This window comes from Sitophilus oryzae, unplaced genomic scaffold (genome assembly GCF_002938485.1).
Source record: "Sitophilus oryzae breed Bouriz unplaced genomic scaffold, Soryzae_2.0 scaffold_377_pilon_pilon, whole genome shotgun sequence".
Classification (NCBI taxonomy): domain Eukaryota; kingdom Metazoa; phylum Arthropoda; class Insecta; order Coleoptera; family Curculionidae; genus Sitophilus; species Sitophilus oryzae.
In genome coordinates, this window is record NW_022146948.1 from 214,681 (window position 1) to 240,754 (window position 26,074).

Here is a 26,074-nt window from a genome sequence, read left to right on the forward strand (position 1 = left end):
CCACTGATTTTTTTCTCTTGTTAGCGAAATAGTGTAAGCAGTTTAATGCCGATTAAAAGTTGTCTCTAATATTTTGCCGATTTCGGCCTCCTTGATGAGATAAACGCAATTTTTTTGCCTTGATCCAAAAGTCTAATATAGCAACCTTTAAAAAATTTTAATATCATTAACTTGCAAAAGTTTTAAATAAGTACTCATTAATTCCTCATCAAAAAGTATGAAAAAAAGGTCCTATAAACATGGGTATGGAAATGCGTGGTTTTGGAGTTAAAGGATGTTAAAACGTTTTAAAATCAGTTTTTTTGTTATTATCTTAAATACCATTATTTTTTTTATTTAAAATTGCTGTAGGTTGGACTAATAGTAATAATAACTAATATTAATAATAAATTAGGCAAAATATATAATTTATTAATTCTGATTAATAAAATTACGTGTATCTCATCAAGAAGGCCGAATTGGACAAAATATCAAAAGATACCTTTAATTGGCAATAAACGGCCCACACAATTTTGATATCAAAAGAAAAAGTCAGTGGCGCACATGTTTTTTTTTTAAATATATTCTGAAAATATTCCAGTGATAACCCATATGCACGTCCCAGTGATAACCCATATGCCACTTTTTTAGCATTAAGATATGTAGCACTTATAGTAAATTTTACCCTCAAAATTTCATTCAAATCACTAAAAGTACTTAGAAAAAAATTATAACAAATCGAAAGTTTATTTAACACCCTGTAGCTACGAAACAAAGCAGAATCGGACCTATGTTGATATGAAAAATAAATCTTATTATTACGTGAGGATTCTCTCCCCACAAGAGATGGCACATGTTTTTTGAAACGCCCGCGCCCTGTAGATCTTACAGAAGATAGAAATCCATAAATGAAAGAGTGTTTTAATAAATGTGTAAGGTATTGAACAAGTATAAAAAATCTTTTTAACAAAATATATGTATATATTGTTTTAAATCAATAAATATCGTATTAATATTTTGTTATCATTATAATGTGAAAATAAATTAGTCTTATAATAAATAAAATCTATTCACATGTGTATTATCACAATAAAAATATCTGAAATATTCCAAATACTAAACAATTTAAAAAAAATTCAAGTAATTGAAGTTTTATAGACAACAAAAACATAAGAATTGACTTGAAAGCTATTATCAATTAATCAAAATATCATAGGTCTGGTCATTTACTACTATCATAAACCATTTCTTAAAATTTTACAACATGAACATCACACTATAAAGACTGTCCTGGGTAACATTGCAAACTTTGTCTTTTAATTCCCTGAAGATCTTGCTATATGTTGCTTATACATTGTGTATAACATTCCCAAAGTTAGAGCTCCAATAGCTGCACCTTGTGCACCCACACGAAGTTGCATTAAGTAGACACTTGTGCTCATCTTTCCTTTATTTTTGTATGCATATGCTCCATAAGCAACTGCTAATGTACATACACCAATAGCTAAAAATGAAAATGTAATATTAGTTATTTAATTCCAAGATAAATTTTAATCATGCTAAAAATGAGGCGAGGACAAGCAATAGGCTGTCAATCGGAAACTTATTTTTAATAATATGTTTCATAGTTCATTTTATGATTTTGTTACTTAGAATTTTAAAGTAACAGTAGGTAAAATATGAAATTTTAGATTTAGAGGTGTGCTTAATCTTAATATAATTTTGTATATTTCGTACATACAATTTTAGAAATAGTTTACTAACCTATAGGAAACATTGGAGACTCCTTAGACTTTCGACTCAATCTATCGGACTGAGATTCCTCTTCATACAGAACCTGATCATTCATATTGCCTTTTGTAGCTTAAAAATAATGTAACAAATTATTAAAACATTGAATGAGGGCTGGTAACTTTCATAGTTATGAATGAAGTAACATAAAGCTGATAAAAATGTATGCAAATAAATAATAAACCTTCTAATTTCTATTTTATATTAAAAAGTACATATTTTGAATCCACCCTTCGTATGAACTTTAGGGTAGGTACACTCAAAATTAAAATTACGCAACTTAAAACAAAAATACAATAGGTTATACATTAAAAAAAATTGTAAAATTAAAAACTCACTCAATGCCATTACAGCGAAAAAATAATAAGAGCTGAACAAAAATAAACAGGCTCTAAATGTTTTAAAACTAGCAAAAACACATACAATTAAATTATTGTACTATAGACTAGAGAACACAACGGGGAACGGGGAAATTCCACACAAGAAAGAATGACAGTTCTAATGAAATATTCAATTCGAGTTGTCCTACTAAAATGAGCAGTTCCATGCTATATTTATCTCTGTCTTCCATGGCAAGTAAACAAGATAACTATGTAGAGTAGCCAATTATAAATTTAGAGAAATGATGGAAGAAATAACGTTCTTTCCTTGTTGGCGTAGTGAGCTAAAAAAGGACAAAACATGATCCGATCATTTTTTAATATGAACTTAATTTTAAATTGTTTTGGGAAGTGAACAGTCCTATTGAAAGTGAAAATTTGTGAACTTTCAACCTTGCGTATGTCACTGCTTACGTAATTTGACGGAATTTTCCTAAAAATGCAAATTAGTCAATGTCACGGGCACATTACGGGACAGACAAGTGAGACAAGGACGGAGAATTGATTAGATTGAGATTTAACTAAAAGAGACTGACTTGAGCATTCTTATATAAACCCAGGACTTTTCGTCTGACCCAAATGTCTACTATGAGAACTGTGTATGAGAATACCAAACACGTCGATGTAGGCTGTAATGCCAAAGGATAAGCACTTTTGCGGTTCGAAACCTCTCCATTTACTAAAAATTGACGTTAAAAATACTTATATATTGTACTAATATAGTTAAAAAAAATGTTTAAAAATCTTTCCGAGGGATAATGACAGTGAATGGTTATTTTCTGCCATTTTAATCGAGGTATAAGTTGACTACTAACAGAGCTACTAATTTTTTTAGATGTCAGTCAGCTGTCTAAATCAGAGACTAAATCTTTCCCAACTCGTTAGACGTGCGATAGACGATGGATAGACGTGCGTTAGACACTATCACCAGAGCTATCACCTGCTATCACATATATCTTCATATGTATCACGCGTACAACGCGTATAAAAACTCCAACATAGTTCAGTCATTGGGGATCAAAAAAGGGGCCTGCTTGGAAAAAAGTCCGGAAGTTTTGAAACTTTGCAAGTTTATAGGTTTTGGGGTCCCTAACTAAAATCCATAAAATGCACATTTCCAGACTTGCCGCCGGCGCGGCGCCGACATCTTGCCAAGATGGCGCCCAAAATCGGTATTTTGTGAATATCTCGAAAACTATGCGTTTTTCGCGAAAATTTGAGGAGAGCAAAATTAAAGAGAATAAAATTTTCTATAAAAAAGGTTTTATGAAAAATTTCGCTAAAGTCAACCGTTTAGGCACAAAATCCCTGGAAATTTTACAATTTTGCGTAAAATATGATATATTATGTATAGTCGATTTTCCGAAATCAAATGTCGATTAGGGTTCACTAAAATTAGTTTTAGTTTAGTTTCTTCAATTTTGTCATGAAACAGTGGCGTATTATTAATTCGCTCATTAATTTATGCATAATTAATTGTCGTGCTGGACAGCATTCATTGCGAACTTACCACCAGGTTCAGCATTGGTCTGGTTGTACCAAAGATGCCGAAGAATGGGGTTGGAAGAACAAAAACAGGCATTACTCCAGTCACAAAACGTTGAAAGATCCAGCTCCAAAATCCCTGTTGGCATTTTTATCCTGTAAATGCAAAACCAACAACTATGGTAAAGCCTGCGGATGCAGAAAAGCAGGATTAACATGTTCAATGATTTGTGCATACTGCAATGGGAAATCCTGTGACGTCACTGAAGTGTCACTCGACGAATCCGATGAAGAGGAGTTGGACTTGCCTGTAGATATCTCTCTGGCGGCTGAAGATGAAGAGTTGGACATATTGAGAGACCACCCCGATGAGCCCAGCACAGCAGACACGATCGACTTTGACATCAATGAGCCAGATCCGTCGGGCTTGTGCAGTTAAGTTAAAGTTTTTAATTTACCTAGTGGAGTAGGCCTCCGGGGAGACCACGTTAAAATAAAGGCGCCATATACTTTATCTCTTGTGGTGTGGAAACAAGTACACATTTTCAATAATTAAAATTAATTATTCATAAATTAATGAGCGAATTAATGATACGCCACTGTTTTATGACAAAATTGAAGAAACTAAACTAAAACTAGTTTTAGTGAACCCTAATCGACATTTGATTTCGGAAAATCGACTATACATAATAATATCATATTTTACGTAAAATTGTACAACTTCCAGGGATTTTGTGCCTAAACGGTTGACTTTAGTGAAAATTTTCATAAAAACTTTTTTATAGGAAATTTTATTTTCTTTAATTTTGCCCTCTTCTAATTTTCGCGAAAAACGCATAGTTTTCGAGATATTCACAAAATACCGATTTTGGGCGCCAGCTTGGCAAGATGGCGGCGCCAGCGGCAAGTCTGGAAATGTGCATTTTAGTTATTTAGGGATCCCAAACCTATAAACCTGCAAAGTTGCAAAACTTCCGGACTTTTTTCCAAGCAAAAATCCCCAATGACTGAACTAACGAGTCGGGGAAGATTTCGGATTTTGACGGGGAAGACATTCGAAAAATGACAGCAGATACAATTTGTCTTTTGTTTGACAGACATAACTGTGACGATCCTCTCGTTGAACATACTGTATTTAATCATATAGTATTTCTATAAATGACTAGGATAATAGAAAAATATAGTAAATACAAGTACCATTTATTAACAACACAGGTTCTTACAAAAATAAAACAAATAGTACCTATACCTATATCAATCCCAAAGGCCGTTGTGTATGAGATAGATACAATGATATAAAAATGCTGATAATTGTACCGTATTATCGAAAAAAAAACGGCGTTGGCTATGAAATGAAGATCTCTGTCATTTTATATGTAAATTTATATGGGAGATGTCATTGATCATTTCCCAGCCAACTGGACGCCGTTTTTTCTAGATCATACGGTACTATTCAGGTTGTGTTCCTGAATATCTTTATGATTTCCGTGCAGTACTCTAGTAAATTATAAGTTGGCTTTACAACGTTTCGCAGTATTTAATTGATTCTGAACTCGTCTGCTGAAGTCTAGATCAACTTTTTCGTAACTCTTCACGGCCCTTTCTTGGAGCACATCTTGAACAAGTTTTAAGCTATCAACTAGATTTGATATCAGTCTTTGTTTAGCTGGTTCGTCCAAAACGTTTCGCCAGAAAGCAGTCGCTTGCTCGTAATCCTCTTTCACTACTTCGTCGTCATGTCTAAAAACAATAGAAGTATTCAATTATTGCTCAATGTCTTAATATATGATCGAAAAAACAAGGGCGTCAGCGATGGCTATGATTTGAAGATCGCTGTCATTCTACCGGGTCCGTTTCAAAAGTGGCTCACCCCTATAACTTTTTTATTTTAGATAAAAAAACGGGACTTGGTATGTTAGTATACGACATAAATTAGGATTGATTGACGTATTCAATTGTTTTTGGTCACTTCCTTTTTCTCCGGAAATGACTATAACTTTTGATTTTTAAATGATACTCTCGGATTTTTTTACTTTATTCAATAGAAAATGACACTCTGAATAGAATGACATATCATATGTCAACATCCGCATTTTCGCATATGGTTTATTTGCAATTGTAACATGCGGTTCATAACGACAACTATTACTATGGAGTACATCATAGAATTTATTTTATTTTTATTTATATACGCAAACTTAAAAATTGGTAGTATTGAGAGAAAGAATAATTATGTTTTATATATTAAATTGATGTCGGTCTCTTAATAAAGAAAAGTTATTTATTATTATATCAGTAAAATCATCAGATCGTTGAAGAGCTTGAAAAGATCTTTTTAGATTGAAAGTAAGGCAAGTGGCAATAAACGTTTATTTTTCATGGGATCTCTACTATAAATCTTAATGCATTTCTAACATGAAAAATATCTCTCAACCCAAGTACTTGTAAATGGTGTAGTAACAAACAAAACAAACAATTTGAAAGCCTCTGGAAATATATTTCCAGGATTATTCTCCTTAATTTATTTTATGCTCGAAATTATCATATCTATTATTAATACCTGCAATTTATTCATTAATTTATGTTGGTCAATAATATTTTTTGTTTGTTAAATCACTATTAAATGCGTTGGAAGTTGGAAATGTATCTATATAACAAGTTTGTTAAATCAGATGTATTATTATATAGAAATAAATAAAAATAATTGAGACATACGAGTACCTATCTGCAAACCTTATTTCTAAATGTATAACAATGTTATCTAATACGAGTATTTCATAAAATAAAATTCGCAAAGATATTTGACTTAGCCGATTTTATTAACATGTCAAATTGAAATAGCACAGAGACCCATTCTGTAATATCTGTTGTATCGTCTTCTTGCACAGAATAAAATAACGCGCTTTTTATTTCGGATTCTTTTATTTCTGTGGCATGTTCTGAAATACAACCGGTTATATCATTTTTAATAATTTCGAATAAGCCCGAAAAATGCTTCCAATTTGCTTTAAACGTTTTTTGAATTTTCATATAAAAGTTTTAAATGCTACGTATAATGAATCATATGAAATATCCCCTTAACGATATGTGATATCCTTATGAAATATCCGGAATATCCCCTTAACATCTAAGCCTATCGAGCCTCCACGACTTCATGCGAAGGCGACCTGAGATTTCGCCTAAGCCCCGCCTTAACATTATGCAATTCCGACTTACGTCGCGTCGCTATCGCACGATGAGTTAGACAGAGACAGAAGACTACCGTACGTCGTGCATCGACACTGATAGTAGGCGATGTAGAAATCGCCGAACAAAGGCCGCTCAAAAACAAACGGTCAAAATTATATTGTTTTCTCAGCGGCACAGTCAGCGGTCAGCGTAAGCCAGCGGTAGTGAATATGTTAATTTACAAGACCACAAATATTAAAATAATATTGATTAAACAAATCACACTTCCGTGTATTAACGGTATTTTTATGTATTGGCAACATTAATAGTAAATAATGTAATGTAATAAATCGCTTAAATTCTGCCAAAATCTTAGGGTAGGCGCCGCCTAAATTGCCTACCCTGACGAGCCGCCACTGATGTATGTTGATATGAAAAATAAATCTTATTTTTACGTGAGGAATCTCCCCACAATAGATGGTACATATTTTTAAATGAACAGCCACATTGCCAGTATAATTTACAAAAGAAATAACTGGAAATATCTAATAGAAAACAAAATATGAAGGATTCTCAAAAAAAGAGGGGGTCACCCAATATCTTTGGTTTATTTACCTATCAACATCTCCAGTCAGAAACTCTTTGGGATATAGAGATTTAACTGTTAGGTCAGTTTTAGGACCTGAAAAACTATTGGGATGGTAATTTGGACCACTTCCTTGATTGCTAAAGGCCATTGCACCGTCCCTTTGATAATTGCTCACTTTGAACGGACAATTGACAGGTAGCTGGTTAAAGTTTGTGCCCAAACGATGCCGCTGCGTATCGTTATATGAAAAAAGACGACCTAAAATAAAGAAAGAAAATTAGTGAGAATACTACCAATTTAAAGGTCACATTATCACACATGTGATAACATTTTTTTAATGATATTATCAATGGTGTTATAGGATCGAAAAAAAAACAATGTCAACAACGGCTGGGGAATGACAATCGATGATAATTTTGGCGAGGTCAAGCCCTAGACGTCATTTACTTGGACTATACTCTTCATTATTTTCTCGTGGCGCTTACTTCCAGGTGACCTTAAGAAGGTTGTAATTTAGTTTTATAATGAATAAAAAAACTAGAGAAAAAATATTTTGTTGAAAATAGATCTGTGTGTCTAGAAATGTTGTATCCCTTTTTTATTATTCCTGTAATAAGTTTTAATTTTTGACAAGTTTTATATCAATTTTGTCAGCTGTTTAAGACCGTTTTTTTTTCGATCATACGGTATAATAAAGTATCTACGTAATTCAAAACAATTTACATTATATTCAGTGATTTAAAACTATCACCACAGATTATACAGATTATAAACTTTGTTTTTTCTTTGTTTTTCGTGGTGCCAATTTTCGGAATCGGGCACTAGTCTGACTGATTAGAAAATAACGCAGTTTTTAAATTTATTGCATTTTCATGCCTCCGTTTATCGGATATAAGTTGGTGTTATTTTATATTTTCGTTTCCATAACGATATTGCTATTTTACAAAGTATTTTATATTTTATTATATTTTTATTAAGGTTAGATTAAATTTGTCAAAAAAGTGTCAAAACGTCCGTTATCGTATGAACGGGTCCGTTGACGGGCTGAAGTAAAATATTTACGGATGAAAAGTGGCGCGAAAACGCTATGACCAATCAGAGCACCGTCGGACCATCGTATCAACGTATAAACGGATGCATGAAAATCAAGCTTTAAGCCGGAGTCTCATGCATCCGAAATCCGATGACACGACGATCAGACGGTGCTCCTATTGGTCGAAATATTTTGACAACAATTTTTATCCGATAATTTTAACTAATCATCCGACGTCGTATAAAGTTAAATTTTGTTTAACTTTTGTACGATATCGTGTGTTTTTTAACCTCACTTTTTTTTAAAACATTTGTTTTTAAAAACAAGTTTAGTGGGAAGTGGGCAATTTCGGGATATTTGGCGAGGAAGTTATTTTTATAAGTGTTTCTCCAATAAAACATGACATGAATCTCTATTCAGCGCAGCAGAAAAATGTTAAAACTGTCAAATTTCGGAATGAACTTTCGGATGTATGTGACAGGCTTGTTTTATTTCACACGATAACTTCAAATTTCGGATGTCGTACCATCGGATTTCGGATGCATGATATTCCGGCTTTACGCGTACCTTATCATGGTTACGATATGCGCGAGTGAATTTTTAACGCAACACCCGCTTGTTTTGAATTATTACTTTAGTTTTATTAGGTAATTTGATATTTAAGTAGCTGGGATTAGTTTTAATTAAATAAATATGCACCTCTTCAAATATTAAAGATTCTATAAAGAGGCTTAGGTTTACAGCAGATGACGGCTTAGCCCTTCTAAGAGAATTTGTTGCTTGTTGCCCTAAACCCACTGGCAGACGTTGAACAATAAAGCACTGGAAATAAGCACTTTAGCCCTTTAGTTTTAAAATACCTAGTAAATAAAACAATTTCAAAGTTTTAAATTCAAAGTTAGGTTAAGTTTAAATAGCGGACGCGACGCGAACAGAATTTTTTCCGATGCGATAACTATAAATGAACAGAGTTAATACCACCTGACGTAAAGGAAATAACACCTGGCCTTATTAACGTCCATGCACGCTATTCGGTTTAGCGATATCTCTCTATTACGCTGTTTATTGTTATTTTAGGTGAGTTTATTTTTGCGCACAGGAAATTTTACTCGTTTGCACATCGTCATAAAAAACAATTTTCGTACCACGAATTAGGGACAAGATTTTTATCTGTATACATATAGGATACCTAATCTGTGCTATCACTAACCTTGAAGCATCCTGTCAGGAGAAGGTTGAATGCCTGGAACCATATTTGATGGGCACATAGCGATTTGTTCAACTTCAGCGAAATAGTTTTCTGGATTTCTGTCTAGCACTATTTTGCCTACAGGAATTAATGGAAACTCTGAATGACTCCAAACCTTTGTCAAATCAAACGGGTTGTGTTTGTACGTAGTTGCTTGACTAGGAGTCATTACCTAAAAAAATAATAAGTATAAACCATAGATTTAGGAAGAACAGATATCACATTGTGCATTTTAACCCGATCAAACAATCGGAGGTTGACTACGTACTGTAAAAACCAAATGAGATAGAGAAGGCGACATTGCCACATCTCAAATTTGCGCCTATCTGCTTAGTTTGATTTGTAGAAAAGGTGACTTTAAAACCTTCACCGGATATCAATAAATCTCAATTTCTTAATTAAATTAATAGTTTATTTTTAAAGATGTATGCGTGATTAACCAGAGGATATATGCGTTACTATTAAAGGACATGTTTATTGTTTAATGTGCTGAAACGTCTAGAACTATTGGCAACGTCGCTGCTAGTCTTCCAGAATGAAAATGAGCCGTCCGTCCCACCACCCCTCGCAACGGCCCTTGGTCCGTTATAGCGTACTACGTTTAGCTTACGGTGTGTTTGTAGTCGGAATCAAGTCCGAAGTGAACTTTTCAGTGTTTTTCAGTAGTTTTTGCTTTTGTTTAACGTACTTTTGAATCTGCGAATTTTCAATATGGTACGACAGTGTCAAATGTGTGGAAAAATAAGCTCAAATTACCCGAATTTGTCTTTTCACAGGTAGGTATTGTTTCCGCCGCGCCGTAATCGCCGTACATAGGCGTCCCACAAGGGAGCCTCTCACAATTAAAATAATTTCTAATTATATTTGTTGAATTTTGAGCTATTAAAACAGGAACGTAGTAGCCGGTAATTGAATTATTATTCGACTCAATTACTACTTAACTGTTGTAGATCATAACAAATTTGAATATAAACGTTGCATTTGAAACTTTATTATAAGCCAGAAAGTGACATTTTTTCTTAAAATTGCGTCATATTTTGGTCATTATATACGATATTCTAAAGGAATTTTGCTCAACAAATACGTAGGTGTTTACCCGCCCTTTCTACATTTTATTGCATTATTATATCTGCCCCTTCGGCCTCGTTTAAACAATTTTTACCACCGTACAAATACCTCTTCCTAGAGTTATTTGTACGGTGTGTTTACTTTTTTTAAATGGGACGAACTGTAAATAATTTTTAGGCTACTAGTTTTATACATACCTATATACAGAGTGACCCAGGCCTCCAAAAAAGCTTTTTTTTACCTATTACGTTTTTGGTTTGTCGCACATTTTCAAAATATGTTTGTCAACATACACGGTGATTCAAACCACAATACATATGCTTAATACAGTTCATGAAGATTCAGATATTTTTCTAAAAAATTTGATTGTCTGATGAAGCTACCTTTAAAAGTAATGGGTTTGTAAATAAACGTAATATTCAATATTATGCGACAGAAATCCCATACTGTAGCACACAGATTTGATACTTTTAATGATAAATGCCTTCTATTGAGAGAGACTAAAAGGTAATTGCCTCGTATCAGAGCCATCATAATACAAAGAAGAAGACCCAAAGTCAAATCTTGTCTTATATTTTCAAAAAAAAACACAATTTTCTCATTAAATATTCATTTTAGGTATAGGAAGTTATTAATAATATAAGATTAAACAACTATTACACAGTACTTCACAGGAAGCTATCGATTGCGAACTAACTAAATCGTTACTAATTACTAATTTTGAAAAGTTCTTTTTAAGATCAAAAAAGGTAAAACTAAAACCTAAACTATCGTTTGAGACTAAACGGGAAGTTCTAAATAATGTTACCTATTCTAAACAAGAAAAAATTATTTATAAGTTTTATAACATCTCTAATTAAATTTGGACGAAAAGAATATTTCTGTTTGCTCTAGGTAATTTTCTCAGGCAAAATACGTAAATAAAAATTACTTTTTAAGTCAAAAAAGTCAAAAGACTGTCCTTTTCAAAAAGGACAGGTGGCAATCCTAGGTATTTCTGGAATGGAAATTTAATGGGTAAATCTACAACTTTAGTTTGAAAATATGTTCCGGCCACCTATGTTTACAAAAATGTCTAAAATGTGCTTTACCATTGCCTCCATATTCTGAAAAAAAATTGACAGAAAAGTCACCAACCACAAACCTAATATAGAACTGTTTCAGAAACTTGAGTCACCCTGTAAATATTCAAAAGTAACTGAAAGTTTATATAGAAGTAACTGAAAGTTTAAATTGAAAATCGACGTTGGAGCGATTTTCGAAAACTACCTACTAACGTTTCAACTTAAGTATATATGGGATATTAATTATATTATTATATTAGACCATATAACAAAAACTCATCTGACGAAAAGTGTTAATGTAGTATATTAATATGGAGTAAAAATTTTATTAATTACTTTACTTTTACTTTACTAATTAAATTCCTTCCAAAAAACGATACGCTACTGGCCATTAGAACAATCCAAATGCGCCTAGTTGCCGGGGTCGGAAATTTTAGACTTCTCTGTCTCTTCTGTCCTTGTTTGACACATTGGAATGTTTGATACACTTCCAACGAGTATTTATGAATGAGATGTCCGGTCTATCTTTATAATGTCTTTGGTATAAACACTTTTTGTTGCAGTGTTGTATATGTTACAGTGAAAGTCGGAAATTCAGTGATTGTTAAGATTCACTAGGAAATGCTAGCAATTACGCATTGGACCAGTGAATGTGGTATTTTAAAGAGATTTGTCAACTTTTCCTAGTAATTTCTAACATTCACTAGTGAAAGTAACGTTTACTAAAGGTGGCCAGTAAAAGTCATTGTATTGTACAGGGCGAGTGTGGTGAGGACGAATGTTGGTGAAAGTTAGAACAAATAAGTAAAAGTTTTATTGGAATATTGGATCACCTCAATATTCAAGCTGATCCACATATATCTTAAAAGTACACTTTTACTTCTTTCGTATATATATTAAAAATGATGGAAAATAGCGACATAACCTCCTAAATATTAAAAGAGAAAACATAGTAAACATTTTAAAGCGTAAAAAAAACATTCATAAATGAGTCGCCTAGTTTCAAAACACGACAAATCCACACAAGTCAAATGTTGAGAAATTGGAAAAAACTGTTTTAGATTTGTAAGTAATCTTATATTTAATATAAGATATATTTAATATAAGATTACTTATTGGTATCAGTTTTTTAATAAAGTTCTTCATCGTGGACAAAATAAAGTATGCCCGAATTTTCTTCAACGGGAGTTATTCGTTTTTTCAAATCCGCTACTTCAAGCATATCAAAACGTTTAATAAATTCATAGTCATTAGGTTCCTTAATATATTTTTCTTTTGCACGCTTAACTTTTGCTATGACTTCATTATATTGCAGAAATGAAAAACAAGAACTATTACATTCTTGGAGTGCCTAGCGCCTAGTTTATCTAAATTTTTCACAGAAAATTTCTTCTATATGGAAAATACTGTATAGCACTTACCACAAAAAACAAAGCGAATTTACGCCAGATGTCTGTCCACGTTGCCAACGTTCAGCCTAATTTAATGTTATTCTTATATTGCCTATTATTCAATTTATCCTTATATTTTACAACATGTGGCAACCGCGCTAACTGAATCTTTCAAACTCACTGCTATCGTCCAGCGAATGCTACCATTCACTAGTTAAAGTTGGTATCAAAAATAGCTTTTGAACTTTTACTGGTGTCTTAGCAAACCAGTGAATGTGAGCTTTTACTAGTAATTGTTAACAATCACTGATTTCCAACTTTTACTGTAACATATACACTGCCACATACCCTGCTGGTTATCCAAACTATGTGGTCTGTATTTTAATGCGTGTGACAGAGAATAATATAAATGACCAGTTGACAGACAGAGAGACAAAATCAAAAGCGGCATACAGTGTTGTCGGTTTTTTTTTACTTTTGTAGGAAAATGTGTGTAGAAAAATATAAGTTCTTTTAAAAACTTTATGTATACTACTGAAATGAAGATAGCATATCTAAGCTAAATATAATTTATTACAGCTATAGTAAAATGAGTAACTAGTAGTGAAAAATAAAGTTCCAACCATAGATGCAACATTTGCGTAAAGGCCTATTTGAGCGGTTTGAAATTTTGATGCAAAATCCGGCAATACCACATAGAAGAAATGTATCGACCCAATTTTTATCTCTTTTTAACACATTTGATTTTCCATTAAGCTGTCCACAATACTGTCTTACACGTTAAAATTCAGACCTCACAGTTTCAATGACCGAATCAGTATAAAGTCCGCATCATATATAACTGTTTTTATTTATTAGCTTAGGTGAAATTTGCCTCGAACAATAGTTTCTGCTTTGATTTAGATTAATAATGACATAAGAACATCTATTCTGATACCGTCGGGTATCTGTCAAATTTGACATTTAAAGCAATAAATGGCTAAAAAAGATTTCCTGGCCAAATTTTGAAAAACTGTTTCTATTCTAATTTTACATAATTTTGATTCAACTTTTACTCTCGAGATATCCGATCTCATACGGCCTCCAACTGGCGCGAATGACCAGTACGCTCAGTAGATTTACGCTCTTGCCTTGGAATAACAGCATAATGCCGATTTTCAGACGTCTGCCCGTCCAAATATCAATAACGTCTAAAGTCGCTTAACTTCGGTGAATTTTAGCATTAGAATTTTCATAAATTGCACTTACAAATTCTTTTCAAAAAATATAATAACAAATTTTTTGTGTATTTAAACCCATACATTTGTTTAGACGGCTGTTTACGATATTCTCCGATGGTGGCAGCACCCGCGAAGAATGCACTAAGCCTATTAAAGTTTTCTATAGGATGAAACACGGTCTGTTAAAAAGTTTAAAATTTTTTGCTAAATTAAATTGTGAATGTACAGAGTGGGTCAAATTCGACGCTTTTAAAGGGAAACACCCTTTTCTATAGGAAATAGACGAAAACTAATATCGGTGTCTGGAGCTCAATTTTTATCAAAAACCTGATGGTGAAAACCGTACATGGATGTCTGTTACCGTTTATGAGTTACGGGGTGTTTTTCAAAAATGTGCATTAACAAATCGCTATAACTTTTTTGCTATGGGAAATTTTGTATTTTTATGAAAACATTTTCAAAGCACCTTTTTACGTAGAATTTAATGGTTTAAGTATATTTTTTTAAAATTAATAATTTAAGAGTTATCAACAGAAAAATTGATCTTTTATTTGGGACACCCTGTATATTTTCAATTAAATGAAAAGAACTTAAAATTACCTTTCCACAAATATAGCACACTTGATATATTGTTATAGTGCCTTTCAAAAGAGAATTTTTAAAAGTCCACCACTTTTAACTAGTAGGCGTTGGACCCCATATTGATGATCTGCGCCTGATAGAACACGAAAACATATTTTTTCAGCAAGACGAGGCATCGCCTCAGAACGCTGAAGGTATCAGAAAATTTTTGCAGCCAATTTCGAGAATAATTGGATAGAATAGCCGATGTAACCAAGATCCCAGCCGTTGACCATCGAGGCCGCCGGTCTTAGTGTCTATGGATTTTTATCTTTGCGGAAGAATAAAGGTTCTTATTTTTAAATTGCCCCTATAATCTAGACATCTTCACTCCTACTGAGTTAATGAATTCCTCGGGAAATGTTCAAAAACGGTCCCGTCTGTCCATGACTGAAGACGGTCGACATGTCGAACACCTATAGCAAAATCTCATGTCTTGGTTTGCTATTAAATTTTATTGTTATTGATATAGTTTAAATGTGTTGATGTTGTTAAATATAGTTTAAATTGTGATAAAATGCTGCATCTCTCATAGCAAATATTATTTTCGTTTTAATTGCTGCTCACTAGAATGCTACCTAGGATTTATATACCTAGAATTTTGCTGCGCACTAACTGCCAGCTAGATTTTTTTTGTATTACAGCCGGCGCCGTTCAAGCCTACTTATTCAAAGTGGGCGAATTTTTAAAAAATCTATATCTCGAAGAGGAATCGAGCAAAATATCAAGTATGCTATCTTTTTGGAAAGGTAAGTTAAAATTCTTTTCAATTATTTAAAAATATACAGGGTGTCCCATATAAAAACAAAAACAAATTTTCTGTTGCTAATCCCTAAATTATTAATTTTAAAAAAATATACATAAACCATTAAATTCTACGTAAAAAGGTGTTTTGGAAATGTTTTTATAAAAATACAGAATTTTCCACAGTAAAAAAATTTCAGCGATTTGTTAAAAATGCACATTTTTGAAAAACACTCCGTAACTCCGAAACGGAAAAAGATATCGCTATGCGGTCTTCACCATCATGTTTTTGATAAAAATTGAGCTCAGACACCGATATTAGTTTCCGTCTATCTCCTATAGAAAAGGATGTTTCCCTTTAAAAGCGTCCAATTTGACCCACACTGTACACAAACTTTAGTACCTATATTCTGTTCAGTAAAAGCATCTGTGACAATTTAATTCAAAATTGGATTTTTCTGTCATTATTTTGTGTCATGTGTTAAATCACATATTCACATGACAGACTAATATATGTCAATGAAATCTTATCTTTTACCTGTATATAGAATGTCCAACTGGGATAATTTCCATTGGCAATAGCATTATGGAGATCTCTGATAGAATAATCAGGATCACTTCCTGACAAGTCTGCTGCTGTCTTTGAATCAAGATTCTTTATTCCTTGATCTGTTTTATAATGAAACTTGCAATACACGTATTCTCCATCTTTGTTGACTAGTTTAAAAGTGTGAGATCCATAGCCATTCATATGTCTGTAACCATCAGGTATTCCTGAAACAAGAATTATAAATTTTTGTTTAACGAAATAGTCAATAGTGGAAACATTTATATACACTCACCGGCCAAAAAAACCGGCCACTAAAAACTAGTCCCAATTTCAAAGTCGGATTTCTCGCGAACCACTCATTAGATTTTGATGTTTTTTTTTAAATTGTAACTTAATTCCTTCTTAATGGATGCTACGTCGGCAATTTTTATTCCGAATTTATTTTGAGCATATACAGGGCACAACAATAAGACGAAGTTTTTTGCCTAAACTTAGTAACACCCTGTAGAGTGCAGCAGCTGTAGTAGCTTTTGCTAAATCAAATCACATTATAGCCTCATCTTTTGTGAGCATTTTGTTTTTTAATCACATTAGCTCTGTTTGTATTGAGATACGCTGCTTTAAAACAAACGTCTCGAAAAAAGCTTTAAAATCAAATCAAACATCAGAACGTAGACGTATGAGAATTAAAAAAAAAGGTAAAGAAATTTTAAGAGGCTAATATCTAGTGTCCAGTCGCCTGGTGAAATTTCCCGTTTCCATAAACCGATTTCAGGCATCCTGGACTGTTGTTCGAAACATACCCAAGGTATCGGAGACATAACGTTGACTTCGGCTATCCCCAATTAAAGCCACAATACGAGCAACATCCATTACAGATTACAGATAATGGGATTTTTTAATTTGACAACCGTTTTTCTTATATTGCAAATACTCATAAATCCGTTTTCGCCTATGTTGCCTTGATTATTTATACATAAAACTTTCTGCCTTTTCAGAGATGAGTTCTGAATTTTTCCGTGACGTTCGTTTTCAGCATATCTTCAATACAAAAAGAGATAATGTGGTGATTAAAAAAACAAAATGCTCACAAAAGATGCGGCTACAACGTGATTTAATTTAACAATAGCTAATACCGCTGCTGCACCCTACAGGGTGTTAGAAAATTCGGACAAAAAACTTCGTCTTATTGTTGTGCCCTGTATATGCTCAAAATAAATTCGGAATAAAAATTTCTGACGTAGCATCCGTTAAAAAGGGATTAATTTACAATTTAAAAGAAAAATCATCAAAATCTAATGAGTGGTTCGCGAGAAATCCAACTTTGAAATTGGGTCTAGTTTTTAGTGGCCGGTTTTTTTTGCCGGTGAGTTTATAATAAAATACAGTATTGCAAGCTGTTGGAAACAAAAGATTATTTTAGCTTCAAATAAAAATTGGTTATTTAAAGTAGCTATATAGGCCTGGTCATCCTGAATAGATATGGAGATATCCTAAAAGTGGATTTCCACCAAACAGACAAAACTTACAGAGTTGCGGTCTAATGAATAGGATGTGCACGGAGAATCCCACAACTCTACTTTGTTATGTCTCTGAATATCAACTATTTTAGTTATAATAAAATCAACTTTTATGTTTGTTTTATAGATTAAAATACAGACCAGATTTAGAATGACCACGCAGGTCTGTAAAAAGATATAGAGGTATTCAAAGTCAAATATTGAAAAATTCAAATTACAAGAATTTTAAGGGAGTTACGTTTCTAAACTACCCCTGTATGAAATCAATAAACCAATTCTTATAGGGATCTGTTTTCTATAAATAAATAGATAAATAATTTAATCTGATCATTATCTTGGCATTTCTTGTCCAGTTATTTTCGTGAATATTTGCTTATCAAATTCCAAACATAGGCCCACACCTGTCCTTTCTAGATTGGAAATATTATGAAAAAATATTAGCTGATAAAAATATCAAGAATGTTGGGACACAAAATTATACCGAAGATTAAATCCTCATATTTGTTATCATACTGCATAATACAACATCTTTTAAAATATTTTTTAATTATAAATTTAAAATATTAAATTATAAACAGGCATAATAGAAAATGTTACGCCAGAATCAAAATTCTGTATAATTGCTAATATAATTCATGTTGTTTGAAATGTAATTATCAATCATTAAAAAACGAAAATAATAACAAACAACTAGCTATCAATGAATAATTTTTTAATAATTATATTATAATTTATACTTGTTTTGTTTACTATATTACGTTTTGAAAATCTTGAACTGTAATAAACTTAGTGTCTACATAATAATAATGATAATCATAATACTACTGAATTTCGACCTAATTGTGATTGGTAATTTGATAGAAAACTAATTTTGATACATGTTAAACTACGTAAATGACGAGATTGTCTGTGCTGGTGATCTTAAATAAATACTTCATTCTTGATAGTGAAATCTTAGCATTAGATCAATCACATTATACAAAAGATACGAAATTTATTACCCTTCAATAATAAAGTAATTACAAGTAATATAATAACTAAATAAGTTATAAATCCCAAAAAAACAGGAAATACAATCTTCAATTGAATTAAAATGAAATGAAAAATTCAATATTTTGAGATGTGGCTTGAGGAAAATATAAAAAAAATATTTATCTACCTCTTTGGTAAAAAAATATAATAACTTTACGGTTAGTAATTAAATTATTAAAAATAATAAAAGTTATTTTACCTCTGTCACTAAATAAAAACAACCATTGATGCATAGTTTCAGGTCTTAAAGTATGAAAGTCCCACATCATATTGGCATCCTTCAAATGTGTCTGAGGATTTCTTTTTTGGGTGTGTATGAAACTAGGAAACAGGATCGGATCTCTGATAAAGAAAATGGGTGTGTTATTTCCAACTAAATCCCAGACGCCATCTTCTGTATAAAATTTGACGGCAAACCCTCTTGGATCCCTCACAGTATCAGCAGAACCTAAAGTGTTACAGTAGATCATACATATATTACATTAAGAATCAATAGTTATATCAATATTTTTTTACCTGATTCACCACCTACTGTCGAAAATCTAACAGCTAAGGGTGTACGTTTTCCTATTGTATCAAATATTTTTGCAGCACAATATTTGCTGATGTCATGAGTCACCTAAATAGAGAAATTTTATTTTATCCAAAAGACAAAGATCCAACAGCTCTTAAAATAAAGCAGTTATTTAAGTTACATAAAAAAATATAAAAAAGAAAGAAATAGTGATGGAAATGTATAAAAAAGAAGCAAAAAGATTAAACGGCTCAGCCCTCAACAACTCGTAACCGTATACACCAGTGCAGACACGCACACTCACACACTCACGCAACCACACCTACACTAGTGCACACTGATGTAACTGCCTTCAGGCTTCATCAGTACGGTAAGGAATCAGGAAGCGCAGAAACCGATCCCAAAACACAAAAAACCAGGAAGCAAACGATGCAACGAGGCACCGTGTGCAACCCAGGAGATGGAAAAAAAATTTGATGAAGAAACGAAAATAAAAGATGGAAAATAAAAGGAGGAGCAAACGGGAGCCTTCATCATCATCATCATCATCATCATCGCCTCTTCATCAAATTTTTTTTCCATCTCCTGGGTTGCACACGGTGCCTCGTTTAATCTTTTTTCTTCTTTTTTAAAAAAATATATATCGGGTGCGTCTCAAAAGTTGCTCATCTATAACTTTATTATTTTTTCAGTTTAAAAAACGAGATTTGGTATGTTAGTATATGACATAAATTAGGATTGATTGACGTATTCGCTTGTTTTCCGTCACTTCCTGTTTCACCGCAAATGATTACAACTTTTGATTTTTAAATGACATCCTGGGTATTTTTTTACTTTATTCGATAGAAAACGACATTCCGAACAGAATGAGATATCATATGTCAACTTTTGACATTCTCGCTTAATAAAAAATCGTATTTTAAATTTCTTGTTATGTTAAAAACACTAATTTTTAATCAAGGAGCCTTGGAAAAATAGATTTGATCGTCTAATGTTTTTAGTGTATTGTCTACCTCATTTTTATTTTTTTTGTCTCATTTTAACCCAGCCAGTTAAAAGATGCCCAAATCGTATTTTTAATCACATCTCAATTTTTTCAAATGGAACGAAGGTGGCTCATTAGCTTATTTGGAAAAAGCATTTCTTTACGAATAATTTGATACCACACACTTGGTATTTTGAGCCAAATTGTCGTTATGATCCGCATGTTATAATTTCAAATAAATCATATGCGAAAATGTCAAAAGGTGACATATGATATGTCATTCTATTCTGTGTTATTTTCTATCAAGTAAAGTAAAAAAATATCGAGGGTGTCATTTAAAAATCAAAAATTGTAGTCATTTCCGGTGAAACAGGAAGTCACCGAAAACAATTGAATACGTCAATCAGTCCTAATTTACGTCATATACTAATACATACCAAAACTTCTTTTCTTTATCTGAAAAAATAAAAAAGCTAGAATAGATGTATTATCAAAATAGTTTTTTTTTTGTTAAGCAACTCTGTCTTTAATTATATAAAGTGGCAATGAAATATTATTTTTCTGTGAATTATTATTATCACATTTTTATAAATGATAAAAACTCGGATTTTATAGAAGATTTATGGTTTTTCAATAGATACTAGAAATGATAGTACCAAGGTTATAAAACAAAATACTCAAATAGACAAAAGGTCGGTCTAATAAAAAGCATACAGGGTGGTTAAAAGTTAAAACTCGACGCTTTGGAATAATACCAAGAAAATGGAAAATAAAAGGTGCAATGTATATTAAAAAAATCTCAAAAAGACTGATTAAAGGTATATTATTTTTGTATACCGGGTATGTCTCAAAAGTGACTCACCCCTATAACTTTTTTATTTTATCAGATAAAAAAACGAGATTTGGTATGTTAGTATATGCACAGAACAGGTATATGACATAAATTAGGATTGATTGACGTATTCAATTTTTTTCGGCCACCTCCCTGTTTCACCGGAAATGACTACAACTTTTGATTTTTAAATGGCACCCTCGGAATTTTTTTACTTTATTTGATAGAAAATTACATTCTGAATAGAATGACATATCATTCGTCAACTTTGGCAGCATGTAATTTTGACAATCCCTCACCAAGTTATCTACTATAAGTTAAACAAGCGTGTAGGGCACAAGCGCGGTTTTAGAGGAGGGGTAATGGGAGTAATTACCCCCCCTCAGACCGATCAAACTTCAAAAAAAGTTTTTAACACGTAAAAAATAGTTTTTTGCGTGAAACAAATAGTTTTTTCTCGTAAAAAATAGTTTTTATCTGTAACAAATAGTTTTACACACAAAAAAATATTTTTTACGTGTAAAAAACTATTTGTTACCCATAAAAACTATTTTTAACGCGAAAAAATATATTTTTTAATTTATTACTTTTTGCAACATTTTAAACTACACTTTTTCAAACATGTTCTTCAAATCCTTCAATTTGTTAGTAAGACGTTCCACTGCAAATACACGCACGTAGTGCACACACATTTTTTTATTTAAAATTACCCCCCCCCCCTAGAATTATTTTCTAAAACTGCCTGCACGTGTACGCAATGTGATGGCACAAACACTATTTTTTCCAAATCATACCATTTTTTATAAAATTATTATTTTCATAAAATTCAAAAGTTGACTAAATACAAAAAATATCCTAACCAGTTTTTTCAACCCTCACAATAAATTTTCTATTTTGAATATCATTTTTCTGGTAGTTTACGACTAAGTTTGTATCACCCTGTACCTGTTGATTATTTTTATGAGTAACTATAAAAAAACTGATATCAGTTGGAAAACAAAATGTGAACTTAATTATAAATTTTGGCTAAGATTAATTATACTGGGTGGCCCAATATTCCGTGGACATAGAACTACTGCCTATTTTTGGGATCAAAATAAGTTCATTTGACACAATTTACCTCTATACAAAAGTGCTTCGTTTGTCCGTTAGAGGGCATCAAACTTTAAAAAAATAAATTTTTAAGATATTTTAGGAACCGTTATTCCGATTTGAATTAGATTTGTGGTGCGTATATTTTGTTAGAGGGTTTAACGTTTGACTTTCACAAAAATTAGGAAAAAGTACCCCTACTATGTATATTTCAGTAGAAATATTTTCCAATTCCAACTCTACCGACGACTGATTTTTTTAGTAAAATGGTCTTTCTATTATATACTACTTTTTTGTCTATTGTAATAAAATGTCTTTCCGAAGCTAACTTAAAAAAACTATGTCCACGGAACATTGGAACACCCCGTATATTATTATCTATTTATATCATTATAAGTTACTACTATATTTTAGTTGAGAGTATACTGGCATATCTACCTCAAAATATCCAAAGGCACCAGCTCCCTTGGCATGGACCACTCTCTCTGGAATACGTTCCCGGTCAAAGTGGGCTATTTCTTCCAAAAAATGAACGTCTCTGAGTAAAATTGGGCCTCTTGGTCCAACTGTTTCGGTGGCATCTTTTACAATAACTCTCGCACCGCTTGCTGTAGTGGTCACAGAAGACTAAAAATTTATAAATATTTAAATTATAATGTACATCATACAATCAATTAATTCTTGCGTGCAAGGAAAATTGCAGCAGTTAATAAAGTTGCAATTCACTTTGCAGCAGGGGTGTATAGTGTATAAAGGAATTTATTTTAGGGGGCCCAAATAAAAATTAATATAGAATTTGCTTTTTAGGGCTCCATTTTTAACCCAAAAGCCTAATATTTAAGCCAATTTACAGTTTTTAGGGGGTCCTGTGCCCCATAGCCCCCCCTCCTTCATATCCGCCGCTGCTTTGCAGTCAGCAATTCTGTTGCAATTCTTTGTATTCTCACAGTAATACCAATATGAAGAGATTTTTGACGTTTTGAAATTCAACAGAACCCAAATGTTTTATTTGTATTATTTTAAATAGATATTTAATTGCTTGTAAGAAATGTATTAAAAAAATGCACTAAGTATTTTTTGCTGATATTTCATAGTTTTCACAATACACTAAATATTACTAAAAATATTCAATATTTTTTTTTATACGTTTTGAACTCTTGAATTATTGGGCTTTGGGCTGAATTTATTTTTGAAAACTTTTTTTGCCAGACCACCCTGTATGTATAATATCGCATTATACATGGTGGTCTACACAACTAAAATAATTATAACACAATATAAAATAATTATTTAGCAATAATATTACATCATAGTTTATGTCTTGAAGTTCGAAAAACAACCGAAAGACGGCTGGGGAATGATAATCGATGATAATTTTTGCGAGGTCAATCTCTAGACGTCATTTACTAAAAATTGACATAAAACTTCTCACAAATTAACACTAATAATTATAGAAAGATTAATAACGGATACAACGTTCCCAGACACACAAATCTATTTCCAAAAAAAATATTTTTTTCTCGAATTTTAAACTACACCATTCAAAAATCATTTTTACTCAATATAAAACTAACTAAATTAGTACCTTCTTAAGGTCAAATACATTTAAATTAAATGTATTTGTTTAAGACCAACTGGCTGGCAGTAAGTGCAATTAAAAAAATAAAGAAGAGTACTACTACGGGCTTGACCTCAGAAAAATTATCATTAATTGTCCATGGTATGATAGTTAGTTGTTCTCAAAGTATTAAAGATATCGATATTAAGCTGATATCGGTACCAAACATTGAAAAAAAGAGGATCCTGTTCTATTTTTTCTTATGGGACCTCTCCTTTTATTCCGCTTACTTTTATGTCAATATGACAACGTCGCAAAGAAGAAGTAAATTTGATAATGGGGGTGGGGAGTTTTCGCATAACAATATTTAATTTCAAGTTATTTGGAAGACAAAAATATTTTTATCAAAAAAAAAATGTTTATGAATTTCTGTTCTAATTGTATGTTAGCACAAATTATTTTCCTTTTACAATAACAACAAAAACAAATAGATAAAATAATATATAACAAAATTCTTATGACAAAAATCTTAAAACACTCTGTCCCTTTATTATAACTCTCCAGGATAACCAAAAAATAACACAATTTTTATTTTTCAACACCCCTCGTATATCGGTTGTCCTGTTACTTATCGAGTTTTTCAGGTAAAATCTAGTGGCGTAATTCGGTTTTCGCTTTTAAATGTGGCAATCTCTATATTATTTCTTTATTTTATTTGTCTTGTTTTCAACTTCCTAAAAATATACTATACTCTAACTTATTTTTATAAGGAAGGTAAAAAAAATGCATTATTTAACTTATTAACATAAATCAACTTAATTTAAGAGAGTATTTTATTTTATTTAATTTAACCAGATAATGTTGTTTTGCATCATGTTATTTGAATTGTGAATTGTGTGTGTTATCTGTAACAAGAACTTATGCAGCTTTTTGATACCACGATGCCAATCAATTATTGACATTTTTTATGCACTTGTGTAATAATTCGATACACAGAAACTAGCGTGAAATAGCACAGAAAATAATGGACTAATAACCAAAATTTGATGTCAAATAAATTATTTGATTCTTTTGTTTATTTAATTTAAAGAAGCCTATGTTAAAAAGTTTTAAATAATGCATTTTTCATAATAAGCATCATCAAAAATAGGTATAGACTCGGGTATAGATTAGGTATATTATATTTTTGGAAAGCTCATAAGAAGACAAATTAAATAAAAAATAATATACAGGGTGTCCCATTTAAAAAAATATATAAGTTTGGATCTTATTTCAAGAATGGCACTAATGGCAGCTCCCAGTGAAAATCTAGTTACGCCACTGAATTAATAGGTACTACGTGAAAAACTCTATGAGACTCAGTTTTCACATTTTCGATAAGTTATAAGATAACCGATATCTCCTCCTTTGTGGGTCGAAATATACAAAATTTTCTAATTTGCCCTGTATTTCAGAAAGAAGACGGCGACTAGAACAAATCCATGTGTAGAATGTTCAGTAAATCTGCAAAAAGTAGCACGGTAATGTGAAAACCGCATTTGTGTATCTCTACTTATAAACATGATCTTATAAACGAGAAGCATGCGAGAAACCATGTAATGTAAAAGTAAAAACACAAAAATGGGACACCCTGTATGTATAGTCTATTATCTATACGGACGGATAGATAAGAATACATTACACAGCAATCGATTAAAAACGATATGAGTAAAAACAGGAAAATACTGTAAAAATTGTAACTTGTAGGCTTGTAGGTATTATGTCGTATCTAACTTATTAATTTAAAAAAGAGTCAGCAAAGGAGTCAGTCACAAAAATGTTTAAAGATCTGATAATGTTACGCTTGTTTTAATCTTAAATCACAGAACCCACTTATCATAAATAGTAAATAAAGCTATTATAAAATGCACTCAATTACAGTGATGAATGTTTACAACGAAATTAACCTTGTCCTCGGTTGACCTTTGCCTATGCATTTTATGTTTTATGCATGTGGCAGTGCATAAAAAAATAATTACTTAATTTTAAGGCTTAAACAAAATTAAATATATATTACTTACCGAATTATTCTTTGCATATTCCTCCAATTGCTTGGCTGCTTTATCTATTGAACTCATTCTTTACCGGCACACAACAAAACAACATAAAAATGTAAACAACGAAGAGTTTGGATTCCTATTTTTGACCAAGCAGTGCCTTCTATTAAAAG

General features: G+C 31.9%; 2 protein-coding genes across 3 annotated transcripts; both read right to left on the reverse strand.

Annotated features, from left to right (window-relative positions):
- Positions 1 to 988: 988 nt before the first annotated feature.
- LOC115885222 (HIG1 domain family member 1B-like) lies at positions 989 to 2,296 on the reverse strand. Of its 2 annotated transcripts, none has more exons than XM_030904058.1 (3): positions 2,194 to 2,296; positions 1,744 to 1,842; positions 989 to 1,483 (listed from the first exon to the last, which is right to left on the reverse strand). In XM_030904058.1, the coding sequence occupies exons 2-3, from the start codon at positions 1,826 to 1,828 to the stop codon at positions 1,296 to 1,298; spliced, it is 273 nt and encodes a 90-aa protein (XP_030759918.1). In that variant the 5' UTR covers positions 1,829 to 1,842; positions 2,194 to 2,296; the 3' UTR covers positions 989 to 1,295. The 2 variants fall into 2 exon arrangements, with proteins under 2 accessions (XP_030759918.1, XP_030759917.1); XM_030904057.1 differs by having other exon boundaries at positions 2,109 to 2,268.
- Positions 2,297 to 4,819: 2,523 nt separating this feature from the next.
- On the reverse strand, positions 4,820 to 26,074 carry LOC115885223 (catalase). Its single transcript, XM_030904059.1, has 8 exons — positions 25,926 to 26,074; positions 22,746 to 22,934; positions 19,401 to 19,503; positions 19,084 to 19,332; positions 16,321 to 16,556; positions 9,636 to 9,846; positions 7,419 to 7,650; positions 4,820 to 5,375 (listed from the first exon to the last, which is right to left on the reverse strand). The coding sequence occupies exons 1-8, from the start codon at positions 25,980 to 25,982 to the stop codon at positions 5,141 to 5,143; spliced, it is 1,512 nt and encodes a 503-aa protein (XP_030759919.1). The 5' UTR covers positions 25,983 to 26,074; the 3' UTR covers positions 4,820 to 5,140.

Coding starts and splice junctions, on each gene's coding strand:
- LOC115885223 (XM_030904059.1), bottom strand. CDS start 25,982: ATGAGTTCAATAGATAAAGCAGCCAAGCAATTGGAGGAATATGCAAAG. Junction 22,935..25,925: donor AATATGCAAAGAATAATTCG/GTAAGTAATATA, acceptor ATAAATTTTTAG/TCTTCTGTGACCACTACAGC. Junction 16,557..19,083: donor GTTTTTATTTAGTGACAGAG/GTAAAATAACTT, acceptor TTCTTGTTTCAG/GAATACCTGATGGTTACAGA.
- LOC115885222 (XM_030904057.1), bottom strand. Junction 1,484..1,743: donor GTCTCCAATGTTTCCTATAG/GTTAGTAAACTA, acceptor TTTCATTTTTAG/CTATTGGTGTATGTACATTA.